This window comes from Aspergillus terreus, genomic scaffold (assembly GCF_000149615.1).
Source record: "Aspergillus terreus NIH2624 scaffold_9 genomic scaffold, whole genome shotgun sequence".
Taxonomy (NCBI): Eukaryota; Fungi; Ascomycota; class Eurotiomycetes; order Eurotiales; family Aspergillaceae; genus Aspergillus; species Aspergillus terreus.
Genome location: NT_165932.1, coordinates 667,646 through 684,158, shown reverse-complemented (window position 1 = coordinate 684,158; position 16,513 = coordinate 667,646). Strand labels below are relative to the sequence as shown.

General features: G+C 54.7%; 7 protein-coding genes across 7 annotated transcripts; 4 read left to right on the top strand and 3 right to left on the bottom strand.

The window, feature by feature from the left end:
- Nucleotides 1-303: 303 nt before the first annotated feature.
- On the bottom strand, nucleotides 304-1,131 carry ATEG_06501 (mitochondrial 54S ribosomal protein bL19m; the record flags this gene model as incomplete). Its single annotated transcript, XM_001215679.1, has 3 exons — nucleotides 304-570; nucleotides 669-877; nucleotides 945-1,131. The coding sequence occupies 3 exons, from the start codon at nucleotides 1,129-1,131 to the stop codon at nucleotides 304-306; spliced, it is 663 nt and encodes a 220-aa protein (XP_001215679.1).
- Nucleotides 1,132-1,448: 317 nt separating this feature from the next.
- ATEG_06500 (uncharacterized protein) lies at nucleotides 1,449-2,594 on the top strand (the record flags this gene model as incomplete). The annotated part of the gene is made up of 2 exons (XM_001215678.1): nucleotides 1,449-1,551; nucleotides 1,612-2,594. The coding sequence occupies 2 exons, from the start codon at nucleotides 1,449-1,451 to the stop codon at nucleotides 2,592-2,594; spliced, it is 1,086 nt and encodes a 361-aa protein (XP_001215678.1).
- Nucleotides 2,595-2,864: 270 nt separating this feature from the next.
- ATEG_06499 (uncharacterized protein) lies at nucleotides 2,865-4,717 on the bottom strand (the record flags this gene model as incomplete). The annotated part of the gene is made up of 4 exons (XM_001215677.1): nucleotides 2,865-2,957; nucleotides 3,014-3,679; nucleotides 3,728-4,116; nucleotides 4,177-4,717. The coding sequence occupies 4 exons, from the start codon at nucleotides 4,715-4,717 to the stop codon at nucleotides 2,865-2,867; spliced, it is 1,689 nt and encodes a 562-aa protein (XP_001215677.1).
- Nucleotides 4,718-5,354: 637 nt separating this feature from the next.
- On the top strand, nucleotides 5,355-9,729 carry ATEG_06498 (uncharacterized protein; the record flags this gene model as incomplete). Its single annotated transcript, XM_001215676.1, has 9 exons — nucleotides 5,355-5,572; nucleotides 5,646-6,147; nucleotides 6,824-7,442; nucleotides 7,492-7,589; nucleotides 7,644-7,886; nucleotides 7,947-8,300; nucleotides 8,352-8,595; nucleotides 8,648-9,162; nucleotides 9,217-9,729. The coding sequence occupies 9 exons, from the start codon at nucleotides 5,355-5,357 to the stop codon at nucleotides 9,727-9,729; spliced, it is 3,306 nt and encodes a 1,101-aa protein (XP_001215676.1).
- Nucleotides 9,730-10,246: 517 nt separating this feature from the next.
- On the top strand, nucleotides 10,247-13,333 carry ATEG_06497 (H3 histone acetyltransferase RTT109; the record flags this gene model as incomplete). The annotated part of the gene is made up of 7 exons (XM_001215675.1): nucleotides 10,247-10,405; nucleotides 10,497-10,516; nucleotides 10,584-10,725; nucleotides 10,771-10,895; nucleotides 10,945-11,283; nucleotides 11,503-11,640; nucleotides 11,767-13,333. The coding sequence occupies 7 exons, from the start codon at nucleotides 10,247-10,249 to the stop codon at nucleotides 13,331-13,333; spliced, it is 2,490 nt and encodes an 829-aa protein (XP_001215675.1).
- Nucleotides 13,334-14,218: 885 nt separating this feature from the next.
- Nucleotides 14,219-15,457, top strand: ATEG_06496 (putative ceramide glucosyltransferase; the record flags this gene model as incomplete). Its single annotated transcript, XM_001215674.1, has 1 exon — nucleotides 14,219-15,457. The coding sequence occupies one exon, from the start codon at nucleotides 14,219-14,221 to the stop codon at nucleotides 15,455-15,457; it is 1,239 nt and encodes a 412-aa protein (XP_001215674.1).
- Nucleotides 15,458-15,640: 183 nt separating this feature from the next.
- ATEG_06495 (ankyrin repeat domain-containing protein) lies at nucleotides 15,641-16,350 on the bottom strand (the record flags this gene model as incomplete). The annotated part of the gene is made up of 2 exons (XM_001215673.1): nucleotides 15,641-16,065; nucleotides 16,128-16,350. 2 exons carry the CDS (start codon nucleotides 16,348-16,350, stop codon nucleotides 15,641-15,643), a joined length of 648 nt encoding a protein of 215 aa, XP_001215673.1.
- Nucleotides 16,351-16,513: the final 163 nt, after the last annotated feature.

Genomic DNA, 16,513 nt, shown 5'->3' with positions numbered 1-16,513 from the left:
CGGCGTAGATTAAACATGGCAGACCAGGGTGCGAAGCGAGGTTCGGTTCGGAGACTGGGCCTGGCTTGCATTCTTGGCCATGCGTTGGGGCTTAGACCTTAGATATCAAATCAGTGTCCTTCAGAAGAACAACGATGACAGAGAGGAAGAATGGGAATATGAACACAGAGGGAAATAGTATAAGCCCTGTCGGTTTCTATTGGGGATACATTGAAACACATAGACGTCAAATTCCATATACATAGGATGATAATAATACATTCGCCAAAGATGAATACCAAATGCCTTTGCACCAATTCCGGATTACCGTTTCTGTCCAGGTCTTCTCTGGCCAGTGAGAGCAGACTTCTGCCGGAGGTAGTTGGATACGATGTTCTCCACGCTGCCCATGTCATGCTTGGGCTTCCTAAAGAGTAGCGAAGCGAAGTCAGTTCCATCCGCGGATGCGACAAGAAGTGGATAGGGGAAAGACGCCAGATATGAGGGTTCACGCACCGCATGTAATACAATCTTGCTCTTCTCTTCCGCTTCTCCGTCCTCTGCACGATCTCCACGCTCTCCACGTTCGGGCTGAACACCTTCACCCACATCTCGACACCCACTCGGGTGAGTTCATTCCGCATCAAGAACGCCGTATCAATTCCGCGCAGGCGGATGCTCAGACATACGCCGGAGAAAGGATCTCCGTTCTTGAACGTCACGCGCAAGATGTCGCCAACCTTGACACTGCGGGGGTTTCGTCGGTAGTCGAACAACGCCTTACGTTCACCGGTGGGGTCGAGAGTCGCTAACTGAGCTTCCGTCACTGCTCCCACGGGGTCTTTGCACGTAGAACGGACCGTCGGCGGCGGAGGGTAGACCTTGAGCTTCTTGCGTCCTGTACCATGACGAGTCAGACTCTTGTACCATCCCAAGCAGGACACGATCGACAACATCCAACGTACCATTATTCGGCTGCAGGCGAGACGGTATTTGTGACAGGAACGATTGCGGCAGTCTGGTCGGAAGAGGCGCGGGCTCTGGCTTCGGAGTGTATGCGGTCGAGATGGACCGAGATTGCAGCCAGGGCTGGGGTTTAATCAGCGACCTGAAGCAGCCCAGCTGCCGCATTATCGGGGAGAAGGTCGCCATGACGGGCGGAAAGGAAAGGGAGGGCGTGGACTCGCGACGATTGAGGGTTGAAAGGGTATTGACAAACTTGGAGAAATCATCGGCGGAGAGAGATTCGGACCGGCAGAATTTCCGCCAAGCCTCTACTTACCCGATTAGGACGGGCGTCCAGCATCGGGAACTTTTCTGCTTTCGCGCCTCGTCAACCCCGACGATATTCCGTACGCTGGTCTGTTTGGGCGAGATCTGGGCAATTCACTAAATTACGCATCCTCTCTCCTGTTGGATCCATTCTCTTCCGTCTTCACCTCCGCCCTCGACTCTCCCACACCGTGAGGATGGCGCAAAACGCCGTCGGCAGGCTCTTCCGCGGCCAGAGTTCCTGTACTCTCCGCCAATCCATCGGTTCTCTCACACAGAAGCGCAGCTACTCGAAGAATGGTGCGTCCATAATGCCCTACACCCCCATTGTCACCTATTCGACTAACTGACGCCCTCCAGCAATCCCTAGTTTCTCCCTCACGTCCTCCCCCGAACTGGACCAGGCCCTCAACCGCTTCCGCGAAGAGCTCTTTATACCGTTTGGGCTGGGCACGCCGCAGCGGAAGCTGATGTTCCGACAGAAATACGCCGACCGACTGGACGAAGAGCCCGTCAGCGTGACCATTGGCGAGGATGAGCCGTTCCTCCTGCGGCCCATGGACCCCCAATCGAGACCGACGAAGAAAGAAGCCGTGGACTTGATCGCCCTGATGAAGACGACGAAAGACTGGCAGAACCTCATCCCCTTCCTTTCGGGGCTGCGCATGTCGCATCGCATCCTCAAGTCGGACCGGTGGCAGTGGCTGATCCGCCGGGCGGGTCAGTCCGACGCTCTGGGCGTGGTGCTCGAGTGCGCGAAGCAGGTCGAGCGGACGGGTCTGCGCTTCAACGACGTTGATGTCGTGCAGCGTTATTTCTTTGAACTCCACCGCAAGGCACAACGGGGCGATTTCCAGGACCCGGCCGTCTCCAAGGCGCTGAGCCTGGGAAAGCAGGCTGTCACGCTGATGGAGACGCCTGAGCACGTCGAACATAATATGGAACAAGACCCCAAGCGGAAGCCATTCGTCATCGGCACGTTGCTCGAGCTCAGTGCTGCGCGGGCCCTCAATGTATGTGAAGGAAAGGATGAGACGGGTGATGTTAGCCTCTTTGCTCGGCGCCTCCTCGGCAGCTGGGAGCTGGGCACATTTGATCGCGAGGCCAAGGACTGGGTCAGCATCGACCGCATGCTGCAGGAGAACGTGCCCATCTACAACGGCATGAAGCTGGCCCTGCAAGTCAATGGAATCTCCAATGACAAGTCTATTGCCCCGGGCTTGAAGACCCGTGTAAACGAGCTGGGCATGTTGATCGCAAACCAGAAGAAGGCCGCGCCAGAACGGGCGCAGCAAAACCCAACGCTGGGCTTGGAGCAAAGCCAGCTTTTCCATCAGGGTTAGACTGTTGACTGGTCGACCCCTCTTGTCTATGAATTGTATATTACCATTTAGAATTTTCTGAAGCTGTATGTTATCTGCGTTTTGAGGAATGAACACTATCGTCTTCCCACCACCGCATTCAAAATGAGATCAGCTGAGACGTCCAATCAAGCAACCGTAGCGTGAGCGCCATTTGATTTGCAGATATCCCATCCCAAGATAAAGACACATACACAAACTATACCGAAACAAACGCTAACGACGCTCGGAAGTGTTTTACCAACAGAGGAACTAGCACAATGCAAGTGTGCTATCGTCATTGATGCGGGCCCGTACGGGAATGGTTGTCTTGCCTGAGATAACAGAAGGGCCGGACACCGTGATCTACAGATTATCCATTAGAACGGATCAGGGAAAGGCAAGGGGACTTGTTCACATACCTGGCCTTCCAGATCATTAGCCTCGGAGACATCCGTCAAGACGATCTCAACGCTGCTCAAAGGAGCGCCAAAGTGGCTCTGACCCTTGCTGCGGCGGTAGTCGAAGACATTGGTCTGGGTAATAGCACCGGCGACTCCAGGACCCGTCAAGGCGTAGACCGCTCGAGCGCCCGTGAAGATTCTTAGGTCTGTTAACTGATCATAGGTCAAACAGGCTTCCCGGTTAGCATCAGCGCGGTGTGAGATGCACAGGAGGCGGAGATTATCGAGGGACAGTTCTGCGGTCGGGCCAATGCTCGCAATTTGACTCCAAATGCCATGAGAAGGCATGCGCCCAGCGTCCAGCGTCCGGGCGTGAACCCAGCGAGCAAGGGCGGGGAGCAAACCGGAATGGGGTGCCATGAATTTGTCATGGTAGTTGGTCATGGTGCTAGAAGAGGAGATGATCACAGTGGGAGAAACTCCAACGGTGGCCAGTGCGAAATCCACACCTTCTCCCGCAACAGAATTGAGAGCAACAGACGCATTTGAGTAGAGCGCGGCCATGATCTGACAAAGTGGGTAGGACCGAGAGAGGGAGTCGATCGAGAGGACCAAATCCTTGGGACTGAATCGTTGATTCCGGGGAAGTGAATACATCAAGCCAGCAATACCCGAAACTAGATTCTACTCTGATTGTTAGCTTAGATCACAAATCCAGGGAAGGACACATACCTCCGGTTGGTACTCTACCAATTCACCCTTGCCTGTTGCAGACAGCCACACGGTGCTTACCGATGGAGTGCTCGAAGTCGGATCCCAACTAGGCACATCCAGACCTGCCAGGTCCTTCTTTTCATCGATGAGCTCGTGCCACACGGTCACACTCAAACGCCCCTGAACATCCTGAGGTACGTCATTCCAGTCCATGTGCCGACTGCCGAGTTTGGCCACCCAGATAACTTCAGAGAGTTGCTCATTGTTCTTAGCCACAAAAGACAGATCCAGGGCACCAGCCTCGGCGATGAGGACGTCGGCTTGGGCATCATGCAATAACGACGACAACACCTTCGGTTCGAGGTTATGGGGGATGATGATGATGCGGAAGCCGTAGAAAGCGCCGGCTACACCATGTTGATTAGCAGCAGTCCTACAAAAGGGAGCACGCTAGTCTATAGGCATACCGAAGACAGATGCCAAGTGTTCGACCGAGTCCGTCAGGCAGACAGCAACGGTCTTGGCCTTGGCAGCTTGCAGATGGTGTCCGAGGACGTTGATCTCCTGGGTGACCTGATCCAAGGAATGCTCTATAGCCTTCCTACCAAGGACCGTATAGATCTTGCCTGGTGGCCCAGATGGTTGTCCGTCTTCTCCGAGGGGTCCACGCATCGCAGCTCTCCAGATATCACGCAGGTCACCTCTCCGACCACTAGTCCATTTCGGAGCACCAGCATCCTTGACATTCAATCCCGAGCGAAGCGGGAAACCGTGGGGAGTCTCCAGACTCCGATATGCGGAAGTTTCGCCCGGCTGACGGACGGGGAAGGCAGTGGACTGGCGAGCCAGTAAGAAGGGATGGATATCGGGGTCTTTGGACGTAATGAAGGAGACAATGACAAATGCAACGAGGGCGCCCGCGATCAGGGTGGTATAGGTATTCCAGTCGGCCAAAACATCGCCGATTACGCGGTCGATCTGAGCCAGTACTGACGATTCGGAAGCCATGGCTAGTATACCCGGTCTCTGATGAAGGGTTCCGCTATCTCGTCGTCATGTACCCGGAAAGAAGAAAGAAACTGATCGTCGATGGAAAAGAAATAAGATCGGTCTGTGATGACCAAACCCCGATCGGAAAGATAATCGGATAGTTCAGTGTAGGCTGCTGCGAAGGCACAGGCGACAACAATCGACCAGCTCGAGTGACGTGAGGGGGGCAGTTCGGCTATGTGGGGGCAAGGTCATTGGGAGAGCTTCCGCCTTAGCGGAAAACTTCGCGCCAAAACAAGCGCTGACAACCGCGGTCACTTGTGGTTGCTGTGATCACCCTCGTTGGCGCCTCGGTCACCAAAACAATCAACTCAACTTCCTCTTCCGCTCGTTCAGAGCGTGTCGTCCCCTCTCCCTCCGGACATGGTTTTGTCTGGGAGTTTGTAATACTTCTTTCATCCAGCTTCTCAATCTCTCCAAGGTAAGTCCCACGAAGTTCTTTGTCAAGCGAGGTAAGTCTGTCTCTTCCCAAACCCTGTCCGGTGGGTATGCGACTCGGCCATTTTCTAACCTTTTGAAGTGCTATTCGTCCGATTGTTTCTTTTTCCTTCTGTGTTGTTGTCCCGAGATCATCGTTGTCATTGTCGTTGTCTCAATGGCTCAGTCTCTTCCCTCGACCCCTAAATCGGCCTCTGCGCCCGCCCCCCAGCCCGATGAATCTCGGACACCTGGGAAGTGGCGTCATCCTCAGATGGATGAGATTGTCCGGCGACAGAATGCTGGAACATTCGGCGACCGCAACATCAAGAAATTGGTGTGGAATGGGGGCGCCCTGTTTGCTACTTGGGTGTTTGGAAACTCCTTCAAATCATAGTGAGTGTCGCGGAAGAGAATCCCAAAGGAGACATGCGGGGATCTGTCTAACAGGGACCTATCGTCTGAACAGTTCACTTCGTCTCCAAAAGAGCAGCAAGGTTGCGACCTACCCCGACGTGACGCTGCTCATTCTACAACTCATTTTCGTCATGAACATCGTCATCGCATTGTATCCCCTCTTCCGACCGAAAGACGATCTCTCCGATATCCCTCTGACGCCTACACAACGTTCGCTTCTTGGGCTGGATCCCTCTGTTACCCCTCCGGTCACACCGGGAACGACATACATTACCCCACCGAAGTATCGGTTGTCTGCCTCCCGCACGGCGAGCCCTGCTAGCAAAACCGGCTCCCCTCTGTCCAGAAGCGCCAGCGCTTCCGGGCACCGGTTATCGTCCGGCGGGTCCTTTTCCCCGTCGAGTAGCCCGTTATTTCACAAAGCGATTGCCAACGGAGGAAGAGATAGTGGTCGGAGACCCAGCTTCGGGTCGTCATCGCTGTTCGATCGGAGCTCGCCCTTTCGAGAGTCAAGTATCGGGCCTGCCACTCCATCTCCTATGGGAGGCAAGCGTGTGAGCCTCGGCCTAAGCAACAAGTGGTTGTATGAGCGGAGTCGACGGCTTTCGGCGAGCAATGCTAGTCTTTAAGAATTTTGCCCCTTCTTTTCTCCATATTCATGGTGTTCGGTTGCATTGGTAGTGGGAGATGATTTTTAGGGTGTTTTGTTATTTTTCTACTTGTGATTTTAGCCAGTTTTTCAATTCAGGATGATTCTAGATTTCTTTCAGTTTCCTAGTTTCTAGTCCGTACTAGTCCAGGTGGGCTAATTTCTTTGTGTCCCGCCAAGTCCCCGGGATCTGGATCTTGGTTCTCTCCCCCAACTCTCCGCGGGCCTAGTTCCCGCTATCGTTCAACAACCACAGAACGCCAACATCACCACAAGTCCTCCCTCACCACTGCATCCCTTTCTAGCTGGGCACTTCAGTACTCTTTTGGAAGAGGACGAGATCATCTCGCAGGCTCTGTGCTTGAAGGGTCAGCTCACTTTATGAGGCCGGTAGTCCCGTGAACAGTCCGTGGCTTCACTATGGGAGCTTCCGAGTCAAAGTTGGTGTTCAAGCAAGGAATCTTCCGTCTCTCAGAGGAGAAGGACATTCCTGCAGATGACCCTTACTGGGCGAGAGTCAGTCGCCCCGTTTCTCTTTCTATCGTACAACTGAAGAACCTTGACTGACGCTGTTGGGTTAGTTCTGGGAGCTCCCGGAGACGACAGAAGATGTGTTCAGCTTGTTCACCCCCGCGGATATACGGCGCACGCGCGACCATGCGTTATCAAACTTTGAGACCTTGTTACTCTCGATAACATCACGCTTGACCGTCCTGAAAAATCATCCGTCCTTTCCCGACCCCGAATTGGCCCCCGATCGGGACGCGCTGAACTGCATACGCATTCTCACCCGTGTCCTTCCCTTCATATACGAAGCCGAACACCTGGAGGAATGGGAGGAGAAGTTCTTTTGGGCTCGTCGGAAACGAAAGACAAGAGAAGCCCAAGTGGCTACGGAGGTGTTGTTCGACGAGGCGCAGGCGGAAGGTCGCGACCGAGCCTCACCCCGAGCCAGCGACTACGAGGATGTGAAGCCGTTAGCGGAGGAGTTGATCGACACCCTGCTTGACCTTCTCTTTTTCACGGACTTTACCATTCCGAAACTCCCGACCGCAAAGAGCAAAGTCTCCTACTCAATATGGCAGAGTGGTGTTGGCTGCAACACGTCCATGGGCTCGAATAAGGAGCTGGAGAACAACCGTTGTGAGGTACTTCGGCTGCTGTTGACTCTGACAGGAAAGGCGATGTATATGCCATCGAGTAAGTGCTGCAGCCTATGGATTGGTCGGACTCAGCTGACGGTCACCAGGTCTGCTGCCCGTGCAAGGCGTCAAGGCCATCACTTACATTGCGACATGCCCCGACAAGCAAGCTGTGTTAACGTTGCTGTGCTCTTTGTTAAACACTGTACGTTTGAGAATTGGTCTCAGTCATCGGAACTGATGCTAACCGTCTTCATAGGCTGTGAAATACAATCCCGCTTCTTGGAGGGTACCATACGATCACGTTGTATGGAAGGATCCCAAGCAGATCTTGGTCATCTATTGCTTGCAGTTTTTACTAGTGCTCCTCCTATACCCGGTCCCAGAAGATGGTCGAGGAAGCCCACCGAAGAACTACTACCGCCACTACTTCGGTCGACTACATCGGCCGCAAGACTTTCAATTCTTAGTTGATGGCATGACGAGGATCCTGAATCAGCCGGTATGCCGTCTTTCTTCTTTTGAGTTCCATAATGACCTTTTCTAACGCTCCTACTATCAGATGCAAGCGACAAATACATACCTTCCCGGGAGTCAGAAAACCGTCAAATGGGCGCCGGAGATGCTCATTCTTTTCTGGGAAGCATTGCAATGCAACAAACGATTCCGGTCATTCATCATCGATTCGAACCGCTCACATGATTTTGTGATCCTTTGCATTTTCTACGCCATTGAATACAAGTCCGACCCATCCAAACACGGCCTGGTTAGAATGTGCATCTTCATTTTGCAGACAATCAGCGTGAAGCCCAATTTCGGAAAGAGCTTGAACATGGAATTTGAAGCACAAGATACTCTGCCGCAGAGTATACGCATTCCCGGTTTCAAGGGGTCTTACGCGGATTATCTGATTATGGTACGTCCCCTGGTAAGGTGCAATTACAACACAACTGACGTCCATCTTTAGTCCGTCCACACTCTGATCACATCGAGCAAGGGCACACTAACTGCTGTGTATCCGGCCTTGCTTGCCATCTTGAACAACATAGCAGCTTATGTCGAGCACCTCTCACCAGCTGCATGTTCAAAGATCCTTCAGCTTTTTACCTCAATGTCGGCGCCTAGTTTCCTGCTAGCTAACGAGTCCAACCATCTACTGCTTGCCGCGGTGCTTGACTCTATTAATTCCATCTTGGAACATAGATTCACAGGTACGTCAAGGGCGCCTGGGTATTGGCCATATGTTTTGCTGACAACGGGCAGAAAATCCGTTCCTTGTGTACGTGATCCTGAAGTATCGCAAGCGCTTTGAAGCAGTCCGGGAGTTCACTCTTGAGAGCGGGCAGCAAGAGATCGAGCGACAAAACGAAAGACGAAAGGCCGAAGGTAACTCTCAGGAGTTTGCCTCCAGTCCTGTCTTATCTCCGTCTGAAGAAGACCCTCACGCTTCCTCCGGCGCCCGGTCCCCATTGGGGCGTATCCCAGAAGAGAATAGTCCCTTCTCTATTGGGGGAGACGATTCTGAGGATGAAAGAGAAGAGGAGCAAAAGGCACCTTCACAGGCATCTCAGTCCGTTCAGAGCTCTCGAAGGCCCTCTATGTCATCTATGGTTGATGAGAGTGTGCCCCTTCAGATACGTGGAATGTCTGAGAAAGCACGAGGCAAGATGCCTGCTGGACAGCCTTCGTTCTCCAGGCAAAATAGTATGACAAGTCAAAGCAGCATGTCGGCGGCGCTCTTGACGTCTCCTTCTGGTTTCACGCCAACTGTCGCCTGGGTGAGTACTAAATCAAACTTCCTCACGTCGGCAGTTGACTAACCATGCATACAGCTCGAATCATGGCTCCCGGAGCTACCGTTACACACCATTCTCACGATCATTTCTGCCATCACACCTCATGTTCCTGAGTCCGCCTTCCGAAGCGCGTCTTCGCCTGAAGCGCGCACGTTGATTGCCAACCTTCCCTCCTTCACGGAAGATCCCGCAATACATAACATTATCTCTGAGCCCTCTGCACCCCGAGTGCACTCGTTCGAATGGTCCGCTCTCTCGATGGGCTGGTATGAGTCCTTGCTCTGGGGATTTATCTTCTCTAGTGAGATGGTTGTCGGATCCGCCTCAGGGGCGACACCGGGTACGGTCGGGGTTTGGAATGGAACGGTGGTCAAGCTGTTCAAGGTGCAAGAAGCTGCTGCGCAGGGACCAACGTTACTTGCGCCAAAGGGGGCAGTTGATGCGGTTGGAAGCAACCTAGTGCAACGCATTGGGAATCTGAGCCTACGGCGAACCAGTACACAAGATTCGCAGGGCAGTTCTCGGCCAGCCTCTATTCGGGAGGTGTAATGTCTGTCCATCGTCCGTTAGTGAGCCGGTTCGTTACTCTTACGGTTGTCGCTTTGGCAACACGTTTAGTTTTCTTCACTTGATGTTTAATTAAAGGCTCAGGCTTGATACCCCTAAAGAGGTCGATCCTTAACTAGCATAATTCTCTCGCCTTGTAGTATACGCTTTAGGGTTTGTTTTCGTGGTATATATATTGCCTGGATACGAAGGAGTCGCATCCTGTCCAGACATAGTTTCTAGATTTAATTCCAACATGGTCATTCCAGTTTATCGAGAGAAATTGCCCACTATCATTAAGGATGAACAAAGTACCTTAGGGGTGTACTTTACGACCTACGCTGTCAATGTCAGGTTTACCACGTGAGGCGATTATTGGCTCCCACCGAACTTCGTTTCACGGCATATAAACAGCAACATTGTCGCAGGACACCCCGCCATTCAGTCCTCACATCTCGACCGAAGGTCTTCTGGATATTCAATTGCCTTAGACAGGCCATTTCACGCTTCATTGTTCCTGATGAGCTTACGATCGCTCCTTGTGGTGGCATCCGCCGCATCCCTGGTTTTGCCGGGGACCGCCGCTGGCATGTCGTCCGAGCTCCAGAGTGTTTTGAAGAACACTCACCGCGGCGACGAATATAAGTACCCGACGGATTTTACGCGCGGAATTATGCCAGTGAGTGACAATGAGCTCTCGATGGTCATCTCAGAGTGCCATCCGAGACCTAGTGCGAGTGCTATGGAGTGATCTGACGTTCGTGTGTTAGATACCAGTGCATTCTCACAAGTAAGTTGCCTAATGCATTGTTTCTGAGCTAGATGGCAGATTGAACAAGCGACTGACATTGGGATAGCGATTACTGGCGAGACATTCCGTTCTATACCGGTATGACCTGTAACCTAGGCTTTCCGAACTTTGCTGATCTCGCTCAAGGTCTCTCTAAAGGATGCATTTCCACAGAAGCCGATGTCTGGCTGTATGACGGCACTCTATACGTGAGTACTAAGGCGTCCTCTCCAAAACTGTACTCACCCAACTAGGTTGGCCATGACGAGTCGTCCCTGACTGAAGAGCGGACCCTGGAGTCTCTCTACATCAACCCCATGCTGGATGTCCTCAAATGGCAGAACCCCAAGACGCCCTTTGTCACATCACCTACCAAGAAGTAGGGATCCACGCTTCTTCAATTCCTTCGCTTAAACTGACTTCCACAGCGGTGTCTTCGACACTGACCCTTCTCAAACACTGTACTTTTTCATCGACGCAAAGACCGCAGGACGAGAGACGTTCGAAGCCGTCATTGCGGCCCTACAGCCCCTCCGTGATCACGGCTATCTGACGACGCTGAAAGACAACAAGACAATCACTTACGGTGCCGTGACCGTGATCGGGACGGGAAACACGCCGCTTGAGATGGTTGGGCCGGTCGCAGACCGGGACTACTTTTTCGATGCCCACCTTGATACTCTGGATAACCCAGAGAACTCTGGCATCACATCGCTGATCTCCCCGATTGCGTCTACAAGCTTCACCAGCGCCATTGGCGCAGTGAGGTTGGGTGAAGATGATGATGTCTTGACCGCCAAGCAATTGGACACCCTCCGCTCCCAGATCGAGAACGCAAAGGCAAGAGGAATTGGAGCGCGATACTGGGGGACTCCGTATTATCCGATTCGAACCCGAAATGCCCTTTGGAGGACTCTGCTTCGGGAGGGAGTGACGCTGTTGAATGCCGATGATCTCGAGGCGGCGGCGGATTACTTCTGATCTAGCTGGGCCAATGCGCCTCTATTGGATCATATCAATGGGATTGGTCATATAGTTTTCAAACTACTACTACTCGAGACATGCGATGTGCTTGTTGTTTCTATGTATAATCACGTGATTTACGAAATAGGACGCGACTCCAAGTAAGGCGAAAGAACTTCAACTCCTCAATTGGCCTCGTCCCTTGATCTCACATGAACATAATACCCGCCTCCTCCACAGATCGGAATGTCAAAGACAGACGTTGATCTGGGAGATCTCTTGGCCAGGGTGCTCCCCACCGAGGCCAAGGTCACCATTCGCCATGTCTCGTCAGCTCCGACGCCATGCGGAGCGCTCTTCGCCGCTCCGCCGGGCGAACAGTCCGAGTCCACCTTCTGCGAAAACCACTTTCTCTCGGTGTCAGCGGCGTCAGATGAGCACGATGGGGCTGAGGTGATTGTCTTTGGAATGGAGGTGCTGGTGTACAGCACCACACACCTGACTACGATCTTTGTCTCCAAGGCCGACTCCACCGGCTACCTGCATGTACTCAAGCTGCCCCCGCGAGCGTCGGTCCTCCGCCGCATCTCCGGCACCTTTCTCTCGTATCTGGTGCAGACGCGCCAGCGGCCGGGTGTGCGACTCGTGCTGTCGCTGTTTGCGCGCGCCCAGAACCAGTACCTGTTCCCGGGGAGCATCGAGAACCCGGAGAAACACGTCCTGGACGACCGCGGCCTGATCAAATGGTGGTGTCGCGCCGTCGACCCCATTCTCCGCGAGTACGAGCCGGAGTCGGGCTCGCACGACAAGGGCGCCGCCGACCAGGCCGCCGAGTCCGCGAAGAGCTCCGCCACCGCGTTCCTGATCGTGCCTGGGTGCGATAAGTTCGAGACGCGCGGGTTCTTCCCGCCCTCCGCGAAGACAGACGACAAGGACCGTCCGCGCTGGGTGAATAGCTACCCTGTGCGCCAGCTGTGCGACAACCCGAGCGCGCCACCGCGGTGCCTGATCCCTCGGTTTCCCGATGACCCGAAGACGCGCTTTCTGATCGACCTCGACGATGAGCTGCCCGAGCAGACGGAGTCGAGCGGCGCGACGGAGAACGCGGGCCAGTGGCGCAGTGTGAAGTCTTTGGATCAGTTTTGGGAGATGATGTCCTTTCGCCAGGAGTGTTCGGCCGGTCGGTTAGTGGGATTTTTATGGCTTGTGATTAACCCCCCAGGGCTCGTGAACTCGGTGCAGATGACTAGCTCCAGACCGGCGCCGGCCTCGGCGGTGAAGGAGGCGCTAGGGACGGGGTCGAATGCAGCAGAAGAGCAGAGCGTTGCGACGGAGAAGACACGCTCGACCACAGAACCCAACGACGCGCCCTTACCAGATCAACGTGACGAGGCTTCCTCGCAGGCTCCTTCCAAGTCTCAGCAATCTACAGATTCCAATGCTTTCTTCTGGCCTGATACTGGCCGTGGACACGCGGTCCTCAGTGAGGAGGACTACAAAACCGCGATCAATTTCCTCCTCGAACAGGATTTCGATCACAAGGAAGCTGCAATCTCCAGTACCAAGGGTTGGGGGGAGAAAGTCGCTTCTCTGGCTGACCAGCTCTGGGTCGGTCAGCAAGTGGTCGGAAGTATGGCCAGCGCCGAGTCCGCACCTTCAACTGGAACGACTACAAATCTGATAGACAGCGGACTCGTGCGGAAGAGGAAGAAGGAGACCGAGGAGGGCAGCAGACAGGAAGTGGGCCAGACAAGGTCGGATGCACAGACGCCAGAGCCCAAGCTTTCATCGGCTGAGCCATCGGGGATCAATGTCCTTCAGGCGAATTTGATCCGGAAAAAGAAGAAAACATGACGAGCATGAAATGGGTGGTCTGCTGCACATTGGAGTTGGATGGGATCTTCTTTGCATTTAGCGACTGGGTTGGGATGGCTCTGTAGGTATCGGAATGCCGTCAATCTGAATATTCTATTGTTTTTGGAACCAAAACAACATACTTGGGCAGTTGTATTGTATAGTATACATCGGGTGGAATGTGGCGCGGTGAGGCTGTGCGGTCCTCCACTTCCATTTAGGTAATCCGCGAGTCCGCGACATCCGGATAGAATCAATCAACCCACGGTTCGACCGGAGAGAATGTCCTCGACCACCGTCTCCGTCTTACTGTTCCCCTTTCTCTCCCGCCGTGTCCGCCTATGCTAAAGCTTCAGGCACGTTTGGATTCCCTTGGCTTTGGACCGGCCATTCGCCATGGCGGACTCCAGTGGTCGACCGCGGTGGGTTGGATCTGCTTGATCTGGTATACCACCGTGGTGGCTGTGTGTATTCTGGGATATTTTCAGATGTACGTCCTCGACCCCTTCTGACCTGGAGTGAAAATGACTGGAAATAACCGTCGGCTGGTCTAGATGGCGCTATTTTCTGCAACGACCCCGCAAATCCGTCTCTTCTTCATCTTCCGATGCGCCCCATGTCACCGTGATCCGACCCGTCAAGGGCTTGGAACCGCATCTTTACGAATGTCTGGCCTCGACCTTCTTCCAGGATTACCCGCGCGACAAACTCACCGTCCATTTCTGCGTGGCGTCCCGCACTGATGCAGGCTATCCGACCCTGCAGAGGCTTCTTGCTGACTTTCCCCATGCCAACGCACGTCTGTACATCGAGGAGGACGACCCGCTGCTCCAGGCCGGCAATGAATCCGCCAAACATATGGGACCAAATCCCAAAATCCGCAACATGAGCCGCGCCTACCGCGAGGCCCAGGGCGACATCATCTGGATCATGGACTGCAACGTCTGGGTCGGGAAGGGCGTCTGCGGTCGCATGGTCGACAAGCTCTGCGGGTTCGGCAATGGTTCCGGAAAGAAATACAAGTTCGTGCACCACCTCCCGGTCGCTGTGGATGTGACGGGGGCCGCCAGTCTGCGGGAGGAACGAGAGGCGCTGTTGGATGCGTACACCCACTCGACCTCGGGCACGGCCGCGGCGCGCGACGAGGCTGCCCTCTGGATCAAAGAACAGCACGAGAGCCCGCTGGCGACCGGGGGAGGTCGTCTGGAAGAGTTGTTTCTGTCGTCGTCGCATGCGAAGATGTACACGGCCATCAACACGGTGCTCATCGCCCCGTGCATCGTGGGCAAATCCAACATGTTCCGCCGCTCCCACCTCGACTACCTCACCACTGCATCGCCGCGGGACCCTCACAACTACCGCCCGGGCATCGACTACTTCTCCGACAACATCTGCGAGGACCATCTGATCGGCGATCTCCTGTGGAAGAACCGTGTTCGCGAGGAAAAGGAGCTCGGCGAGCGTCTGGGCAAGCATGCCATGGTCTTTGGCGACCTTGCGTTTCAGCCGGTGGCCAATATGAGCGTGCGGGCATACACGGCGCGCCGGGTGCGGTGGCTGCGGGTTCGCAAGTTCACGGTGCTCCTGGCAACGCTCGTCGAGCCCGGTACCGAGTCCATCGTTTGTTCGTTGTACGGAGCGTACGGCTTCACGACCTCGCTGGCGCAGTATCTCCACGGGAGGGGATGGGGAGTCGCTGAATACATGACATCGTGGTCGGCCTTTTTCGCGTTCTTCGTTCTCAGCATGGTGGCCTGGATCCTGGTCGACTGGACGTTGTATATCAAGCTACATTCGGCCAAGACGGTCGAGCTGGACCAGGACACTCCGGTGTTCGCTCAGCCCCCACGTCGAGGTTCAACGACCCGCCACACGTTCCGCGAGTGGTTTGCGGCGTGGCTGGGGCGCGAGATGCTTGCGTTCCCGATCTGGGCGTGGGCGTTCTACGGCGGCGTGACGGTGACCTGGCGGGACCGACGGTTTCGCGTCGGACTCGACATGAAGGTGCGGGAGATCGACTGCGACAAGACGATCCAGTCGGAGGGGTCTTACTCCCGTGGACTGTCTCAGTTCACGGGCAGTGGTAGCAGACATGAAGATCGGGACAAGGTCCGGCAGGACTAATGCACATATCGAACATACACCTCCTCCGTACACATCATAGACCCATATACACATTGCATGGCGAACATAAAAGCAAGAAACTTTTGTCTAGATACCATCATCCAAATATAGACATAGAACGCAACCTCTATTAATATAAACCATGAAACCCATAAATCATAAACCAACCTCCAGTTCAGCACTTCATTTCCCACCAGCCGCCTCTCCCTCGCCGCTCTCACCCACACCACTCTCCAGCTCCCCTCCCTTCTCCGACCCCAACAGCCACTCCACCACCTGACGACCCTTGGTCACAGGCACAGGGGCATCCGTCGAAGCTTCAGCCTCGACCTCAACCTCCGCCTCCTCCTGGCCCTCCTTCACCTCCTCGGCGGACCAGTCCGCGCGCTCAGCCAGGAACACCGCATCGAGCCCGGCGTCATTCTTGACCGCGATATCAGCGCCGGCCTCCACCAGCACCTTCACACACTCCAGATGCGTGTTCAGCGCCGCCCAATGCAGCGGCGTGTTGCCAGAATGGTTGCGGTGGTTCACCACGGCCGCGACCTGCTCCTGCGACAGCCGCGCCGACGCATCCTTCAGGACGGCGAGCAGGTGCGAGAGGATTTCTGTGGTCGTTAGCACTGGCCGCGCTGCGCGCAACGCCTGCGGACGTTGGATTGGACCTTACCTAGGTTTCCGTTGGCGGCGGGGAAGTGCAGCAGACATGACCCCGTGCCGCCCTCGGCCTCGGGCTCGGCGTCGATGGCCGACGCCACGATCCAGGCCTCTGGGCAGCTGTGCTGGGCGCTCAGGCTGGCCAGGTCGGCCTTGAGGGCATCCAGATCGCCGGCGCGGGCGTCGTAGATCAGGTCGTCGATTGCGTCCGCGGTGAGGGGGACGGGGAACGACATTTTGTTTGTGGGGGTTGAGCCAGTCTTTGTGGACTGGTGGTGATGTGGGTGTGTCTGTGGTGGTTAGTTTTGGTCATATCGAGCGTATGCATTTCATCTATTTCGGTCCATCTTTTTCGTGCCCCTCATTGAGGTCTCCAGATGCCACCCACAGAGACGACAG